This window comes from Falco naumanni, chromosome 6 (genome assembly GCF_017639655.2).
Source record: "Falco naumanni isolate bFalNau1 chromosome 6, bFalNau1.pat, whole genome shotgun sequence".
NCBI classification, from domain to species: domain Eukaryota; kingdom Metazoa; phylum Chordata; class Aves; order Falconiformes; family Falconidae; genus Falco; species Falco naumanni.
The window spans coordinates 84,956,096-84,964,753 of NC_054059.1; the positions used below are offsets into that span (position 1 = coordinate 84,956,096).

The 8,658-nt window shown below is 43.5% G+C and overlaps 1 protein-coding gene across 6 annotated transcripts in view; it reads right to left on the reverse strand.

Moving 5' to 3' along the window:
* Window positions 1-8,093, reverse strand: part of RGS7 (regulator of G protein signaling 7) — a 236,338-nt gene extending 228,245 nt beyond the window's left edge. For 4 of the 6 annotated variants that reach the window (XM_040599084.1, XM_040599088.1, XM_040599086.1 and 1 more), the window contains exons 1-2: window positions 7,734-8,093; window positions 6,573-6,684 (exon numbers count right to left, since the gene is read on the reverse strand). In XM_040599084.1, the coding sequence (XP_040455018.1) occupies window positions 6,573-6,650 (78 nt within the window). In that variant the 5' untranslated portion in view covers window positions 6,651-6,684; window positions 7,734-8,093. Of the gene's footprint in view, window positions 1-6,572; window positions 6,685-7,559; window positions 7,663-7,733 lie in introns of those variants that run through there. The other 2 variants (XM_040599089.1, XM_040599085.1) reach the window with 2 other exon arrangements.
* Window positions 8,094-8,658: the final 565 nt, after the last annotated feature.

An 8,658-nucleotide genomic window follows, 5' to 3' on the forward strand; every position in this document is an offset into this window, starting at 1 on the left:
TTCCATAAAAAAAAAAAAAAGAGAATCCATTCTGGGCAGTATTTTGCAAACTCAGCCCTAATGGCTCCGTCTTCTGTAGAAAACAGTTTGCTCTGCTTTACCAAAAGGAGGATTTTTAGCTTTTCCACTGCTCTGATATTCACTGTCATGCCTCAGTTTACTCATATTTAACCCAGAGATTAATTATATGCACCTCTTTTGTAAAAGCTTTATTTGTTTAGAGATATAGCTGAAAACCAGCTATTGTTCACACTCTATATTATTATATATCTGTAGTCTCCACCTTCCCAAATGCTTTGTCAGAAAAGTTTTACAGCACGTAAAAAAACATTAAACATATTCTGCTAGTGACTTTATTCTGTTCTTTCTAGGTTTGATCTCAGATTTAGGTTTGTAAATGAACTGCACAAGCCAAATTTCTTCTTTTAGCAGCTTTTACAGACTGATTTGAAGAAGCTGGTGTAGTGCTTCCTATACAAAAAATTACAATTACGCTTCAATTGCTTTGTGATTCCTGAATTGAGAAAATAGCCACATTTTAACAAGTTGTATTTACATGCAAGTAATTTAATATGGCCTCATTATAGTTCATGTAAGCTTTACCATGAATCTGTTATTTTATGCTAGAAGTTACTATAAAAATTCCTGCAGTCCACAAAGAACATTGTAAGTCTGAAGTAAAACAAAACAAAACTCAAAAGTCCAAAACAAATTCTGACTCGATATTGAACGTCACTATCAATAGCATCATTGTTTCCATAGCTACAAATGTAGACTGCTTCAAAGGAAAGAAGCAGAGAAACTGAAAATGACAATGTACAATAAAAACAGGCACAGACAGTTTTCAAACGGCACACGTGGGATGAAGAAATTAAGTAACATGGTGGCACAGAGTTCTGCAGGGTTTGGGGATTTGACAGTAATGCCAGCGATCCGAGCGCATCCAGCTCGGAATGGTAAGCAGCAGTAAACCTCTCTCTGCAGTATCACTTGATACATTTCTACACCTAGTGGAAGGAAGAGGAGAACAGAAAAGGATGGAAAATACCAGCAGAAATCACCAAAGCAAACACATAGGGCAGGTGCCCCTCTCACAAATCTAGCCACCTGCAGACTCAAATAGATATGTTTTTAATCAGGTTTCCTTGGCATTTTCAGTGGTTCTGCATAGTTGTGAAGACAATCAAAAAACTTCACACTGCTCTTATCACAAATGATGCCAAAACATGCACGTTAGACCTAGTAATAACAATAACCATTCCAGGAGAGGACACAGCAAAGTGAATCACTGCACAGGGGGGAGATACAAAACACGAGGACGAGAGGTGCAGGGAAACATACAGTCTCACCACACGAATGGTACTCCCCAGCATCTAGCAACCACTCGGTGCTTCAGTCTTAAGTTTCTGCTCTCTAAATATTGCCTATGAATAGCTTACTTTGCTATCAACCAACTACTCTGGAACTATGACAGCCTCATAACACTCACACTGGATAGGGAGGTAAACTCCATTGATTCTGGAGCTGGAATTCTGAGGTCCACAAATGTGGACCTTTCACTGTCAATTCTATTATGACAAGTGTTGGAAGAAAACCAAGACCAGCATCCAAGACTTGCAACGGTAGCACTCCTCTTCTGGGAAGAAGAAACTGCATAATGTAGAGGTATACTGTAATTTCATAAAGAAAAAAAAAAAAAAACAAGCCAAAACCAAAATCAAAAAAACCCAACACTTCTCTAGTACCTGAGTACCTGAGAGTACCCTGAAATCTGCAATAAAGTAACAAACTCAGTGGTTTATACTGGGAGCAAGATGCCTCCACAGGCTGTGATGGCATACTCAGAAATGCACGGTATCAGACAAATTCTTCCCTTATGAAAGGGAGTGACAGCACTTCAAAAAATCCCACCTACCAAGTCTGTCCTTAGGCTCACTGGCTCTAAATCGTATCTGCAGTATCATTTTCTTCCAACAATCTTTTTTAAGGGAGCAGTTGCTAAAAGCCACGTGAGAACACAGTATTCTCTGCACATATACCCTATACACTGGAAGTCACCTCTGGTCCAAGCAGAGGAGAAGGAGAAGGGTTAGTAGAAGATGGTGGTCACTGTTTCCTCAAATGTTGCCACTGCACAGCTATCACAATTGTAAAATATCCTTTACAACAACATTCGCTAAGTATCGTGCTTCGGAGGTGTAGTTTCTATGAAGAACTTCGGATCACAGTAAACTAAGAAGTAGCTTGAGATTTCAAATTCAGCCCGTGCTATACAGGAGTACTGGCACATATAACCTTCAACAATTGTCACCAGAACACACCACCTCATTATCTTCATTACAGCACTGAAAGCCCCAACTGTCAGTAATTCTAATCAGCTTTGCCAAAAGCTTTTAACACTGGGGGCAGTGAGGAAGGTAGAGAATCAAAGTCTCAGTCACAAGAATATTACTATTCAGACAAGGCTAATCTTGTTGCTACAAAATAAAGCTATCATCTCCCAAATGAAGCTAGTTCAGACAGCAATACAATAACCATTAAACTTACAAATTAGAACTCCTAATCCTTGCAGCGTATGTTTGACTAAGAAAGTAAGCAAAGCACAGACCAGAAAGATAAACAGAGCTTTAGCAAGGCTAGCAATAGGTCTGAAATGGAAGTTCCTCAAAGACAATTCTTGTTCTTTTAATTATTACTGCCATGTGTGAGATTGGGGAACAAAAACCAAAACCAAAAACAAACAAACAAACAAAAAAAGGTAGGTCAGGCTCTAAAACTTAGAGAAGCTGCACAATATGGACCTTATATTACATCTTGAGATTCTTCTTTAAGACCTAGCTTGCAGCAGTAAGTTAGTTTTGCTGAAACCCCAGATTAATGTATGAGCAGCTTGTGATATTAAAATACTACGGATTCTAGTGTCTTAGTTGCTGACTGGAATGGACTCCATTGGAGAGGAAGTAAAAGCAGAGGGTTTACATTTTTCATGTTTGCCTCAGGCTACTAGCAAAAAAACCCAGGACTTATTTCTAAGTTATGTCAGTACCAACGGTATGTCACATGCCATTACTTTAAAATTAGGCTGATAGCCAAAAAGAATAACGCAGCTGATGTTCTATTAAAATAAAAAGTATTCCCCAAAGCATAAGAAACACTGACACTAGCATCTTAAAAGGCAGTGTAAAAACTATATAAGTAACTATTTATTGGCACCGCTGTCTTTTTCATTACAGATTCAAATAAGTAATTCTAAGTTTTGTATGCATTGAATATTTAATTATCCTATGCCGATTTAAAAAAAAATAAACCCACATTTCATATGTGAAAGCAAAATGCAGTTAAACCCTTCTTTGTCTGTGAACACAAGCTACTTTGTGAATAACAGGCTATCTACACTGTATTACTCCAGATCACAATTTGAGAATTCATCTTTCTTCAACCCTTCAAATAACTAACCACAAACCAAATATATTTAAGAAAAAAGAACAACCACCTTTTCTGTCAAGACTTAAAGTGCAATAGCAATTCTATAATTATTCAAACCTTAATTACTGAATTTGTCTACACCAGAACTTCACTCTGTATAGAAATTTCTATAAAATACTCCTGATGGAACCAGGATTTAGGAAACCCAGGGCTATAACTCCAGGTAGTTTAGAACATACTTAGTTCAGATTGTGTCTAAAAGTTAGACAGACTAGGAGAATTTATAGCCAAAGCAATGGTCTTCACTCTGCACAGCCAAATTTTAGTTCTTCATTAACACAAGTAGTAAGACGTCCTGTCTATTCCTTGCAGGTACGCATATCACAAAACGTGCTATTCCATGTGTTGACGTTGTATAAACTTCTGGAAGAAGGCATTTCCACATGGGTGGATTTCAGCAAAATTATTTAAAATATAAGACTTCAAATTCTGTTTCCTTCTGAAGGCAGCCAACAGCACATGTACATTACTTGGCAGTGTCCAAGGCCAGGCTGGACGGGCTTTGAGCAACCTGGTCTAGTGGCAGGGGTCCCTGCCCATGGCAGTGGGGCTGGAACTAGATCATCTTTAAGGTCCCTTCCAACCCAAACTATTCTAGGATTCTATGTTTATTTTTTTTCGAACAACTATTAATACTTTTCAGTTAAAAAAAAAAAAAAAAAAAAAAAGTCTCCTTCATGAAGCTGGCAGCTCTAGCTCTTTGTTCACTCTGCAGAGTGCTTTCATTTCCAACACAATCACAGACAGAGAAGTATTGTGTTTTCAAATGTATTACAAGGAATCCTGTCATTTAGTTGTTGTTATTAAAGAATTATATTCAGGTATGATATATGCTGAAATGAAACAATTTCCACCTAACCATCCTCCTCATGTTCTAGACACAGAATTTATAACATTTGATTACAGCAATATCATACTGCAGAAAAAGGCAGGTGACTTTTTAAAAGCTATCTATTATTTTGTTGCCTATTCCTTGATTGCTGCCAAAGGAAGGACAAGTTAGTTTTCTCTGTGTACTCTAACAGCAGTGTGCACAATCTTAAATGATCTTTTGGTCACCGTGCTACAAAAATAAGTTGACACGTACAAAAATAAATATGGCAGGTAATGCTGTAGAAGGCCAGTGTTCTTTGGAAGTTTAATACTCGGTGCACCACTTGCACTCTAGTGACAACAAGGGAAGGACCACTGCTGCACTGGAAGGCACAACCTGTTATCACCCTTTTACCACCTATTCACAGAGAACTGAAAAGGTGTTTGATGCTTTGATATGCTGAGTACACCCCTGAGGTTGTGTGTCCTGTCCCCACTCCCCATTTTCAGATTTCCCCTGCATCACCAGGGTTCTTGTCACTTGCCTCAGCAGTTGCATATCAATCTGGAGGCTGCTGAGAATACTGAATTCTGGCATGAGGTCACACCAAATATAATGGGTCACAAGCTTGACCAGTTCCTCAGAGTCACTACGTGAGAAGAGAAACTGTTTTCCTGTGTTCCCCCTCCGTGTACTAAATAAGCTGAGAAAAGACTTCTTCCTCAGCATGAAGTACATGACAAATGTGGAAAGATTCTGTCTAGAAAGATCAAGAACCTATAAAGAACAATATAAGCTTTGGTATACTGCTTTTAAAATATGCGACAAATTTTCACATATAAATCCATGCATAGAATTGCATTTTGAAACACACTTGTGGTGTTGTTGGCAAGGTAATCCTGTATTTTTCTAGATGTGCATTCTTACATAGATGGATAACTAAGGTTAAGTTCCTAAATTCATTCACTTGTGTAAAAAAAGCGTGATTTTTCAAAATAGCGAATACAACCAACTAACTGAAATCAGCGACATCTTTGAAAATAGGAAGTGAAAAAAAGCAGACTTCAATTTGAGACTACTTTTTAATTTCTGGGAGAAGAACACTTAGCACAGTTACAGATGATACCTCAGTTCACCTCAAAGACTAAACTGAGTATATCTCAGATGTTTTCTATTACAGTTAACTTGCAAAAGGAAAAGTCAATGCCTCTAACAAAGTAAAAATATTGATTTTTTTTTTCACCTGATAAAAACCACCACAAACAAGTTAGAAAGCACTGTGTTCTAGGAATGAACAAGTAGCTGCATAATTACATATTCCGGTTTGTGACAGCAAAGTTATTTTTCTCTATTATTATTATCAGAATTTATTTTATTATCTTGTTTTGATAAATGGAATTAAAGCTTTATAAAAAAATAAACGTGTAAACGCATCTCAGAGTCCCCAAGCATTTACTGTCACTTAAATGAAAGCACGGTGGCTAAACAAGCCCCACTACTGGAGTACAATGTCTGGAAATTTGTATATTGATGCCATTAGAAAAACTACATTAGAAATTCTTCCCAGAGAGAATCTCTGGAGTGTATGTGTTTGGGTGGGTGGTTTTTTTCCTACATTGTGGTGATTGCAGATAAGTAGTATCTTTAATCAGGTTTTCCCCTCATATGAAATAAGTTAATGGTTCTGACTTTCCTGCTCTCTGAAAATCTTTGCCCAGAGACAGTAATAGAAAATAGTTTATATTTAGCTTTAAAATATGTGAAATCATTTTGCCAATAGATTTTACAAGTAAACACCTGAACTAAAAACATGGTCCAGCCTCTGGCACATCACCACCATCACACATCATATGTATCAATGCAGAAAGTGAATTAAATACATCAAGTACTTCAAATTGAAAACCAACTGTTTCTGAACATGATGCAAAGTCGACATACGTCTGTATTTTACCATTTAAAACAACCGACCCAGCCATTTCTCAAAACAGGAGTCACTAGCAGTACCTGGGATACAGATCTACTTTGCACATGCCATTTAAACTGCATTAGGCAGCACAAATGTCAACAGACGCAAAACACTTCAAATGAGTGGCAGGTGACCGTGTTCTGAAATCAGACTACTCCATTCAACGCAAAGCACAGCAGCAGCATCTACGCATGAAATTGGAAAGAAACAGCAAAAATAACAGCCTCACTTGCTAGGTAAAAGAGCTCAGGACTTCACCGTTCCCTGAAGCCCCCTCTCAGTTTTTGCAAAATACCAGAGGCTTACCTTTCTGTACACCAGCATGTTTGGGGATTCATCAGCCACCCCGTTGCTGCTTTGCCCATAATTATTTCCTTGTGCCATGTCCCACAAATCTGATCCGCTTTTGACTGTAGCACTGTAAAAGGCAGAAGTGGTTTCAGTAAGACATCGCCTCTGGTCTCCCTCCTGCCCAGATGATTAATGGACCCGACTTTCTACCAGCGCCTTATCAGAATCGGTGTACGCTCTCACTCCAACAGATATTTACATGGGAGCAAAGCTGCTAATTCACCATTTACTGTCATTACTCTCTTTTGCCTGTAAATAATGAATGTAATATGTTAATCCAATTTAGACCTTAATGAATTGTCACTCCGAATTGCTCCCTGACATACCACTAACCACCATCTCAAGCAGACACCTCCTGACAGAGCTCTCCTCCCTCCCCTGTCCAGGCTGCACCAAGGGATGCTCCACACCTTCCAGACCAGTTTCAGGGGAATGGATTTTGCCGGCCGCAGCGTATTCGGCAGCACCCGCTCCTCACGGCTCGGGCCACATCGAACTTGCACAACCCTCGAACGCACAAAGAGCAAACCGGGTGCGTTAAACTTCTCGCTAATTCGCCAGCACGTGTGTGCCCCGACACATATGCCGGGGAGGGAAGCAGCTGATGGGGGGCAGGAAAGCAAGAATCGAGCTGGAAAACCTTTCCGTTCGCTTTCACCGACTTTCAGCATAATTCACCGCAAACCACCGGCTCCGCCGCTCCCCACCCCCCACCCCACCCCCCCCCCGCTCACACGGGAGCCGCACGAAGCAAGAGCTCGGATCATGCCGTAGCTCCAGCTTTGCACGCAGGTGTAAGAATGTGCTCCATCTACAGACCGCACCGGTGGCTGCGGGGAGCGCGGAGGGCTGAGCTCCGCTCCAGACACTTACCTACAAAGCCCTCCCCTGTCCCCCCCCCCCCGCCCCCCCCAGACCTCCCCCGCGTGGGCTTCACCGCACCTCGCCCGCAGCCCCCGCCCGGCCCCGCAGCGCCCGCCCCGCGGTGCAAATGGCCGGGAGGAGCGGGGAGCGCGGGGGGAGCCCGGCGCTTCAGCACCGCGGACAGCGGCACCGCCCGCCCGGCGGCTGCGGGGGCGCGCAGGGGCGGCAGCGCGGCCCCCCCGGCTCCGTTACCTCCTGCGCCAAGGTCACTGCGCGGTGGCCGCGGCTCCTCGCCGCGGAGGGCGGTCGGTGTCAGCCGGCAGCGGGCGGAGGGACGCGGTGATGGCTCATCACACAGACACACGCGCACTGCGGGCGGAGGCGCTGCCGCCGCTGAAGCTGCGGCTCTGCCCTGCTCTGCCGGAGCGGCGGCAGCTCAGCGCCCTCCCGCAATGGAGCGGCGGCAGCTCAGCGCCCTCCCCGCAATGGAGCGGCCGTCACGTGGGGAACGGGCACGTCAAAGGTGCTGCTGCTGCCGCTGCTGCTGCTCCGCCACACAGCAGCCCTCCTCCTCCTCCTCCTGCCGCCGCTGCTGCTGCGGCTCGGCGCTCTCGGCTCGCTCACCCAAAACACCGGCCAAGGCACTGCAGCTGCCAGCGGATCTGGCAGCAGCCCCGGCAATGCGATTAGGCAGCGCCGGAGGGCTGGGCAGGCGGAGAATGGGGCGAATGGCAGCGGGAAGGAAGAGGGGGGGGGGGGCAGTGGTGAAAGACTCTGGTGGGCAGCGCGTGTCGCTGCCCTCTTACTCCTTTACCCACAGCAACAGGGAACGTGCCTGTTCCTCTGACTTAAGCTGGACACTTGGTGGATATTCGTTTTTTAGTGACAGCTAGGGAGAGCTCGTGCCGTGTCGGCACTGCAGACCTCCGGGGGGGACGGAGAGGGCAGGGAGCGAGTCTGTTCTAGCCGGGTAGGAAGGAGCCCTGAGGACATCTCAGGACACCCTCAGGGTGTTTTGCTGTGTCCCAGGCAACTGTCTAATTTGTGAAGGCCCAACACTGGCCACGATAAAAGAAAAGGATCAGGTCTGAAAGTTTTACTTCCTCATCACGTATAGGTAAGAATGCTTTGATTTTCCAAAAGACCTGAAATGCCCAGACTCGACATCCAGAAGAAC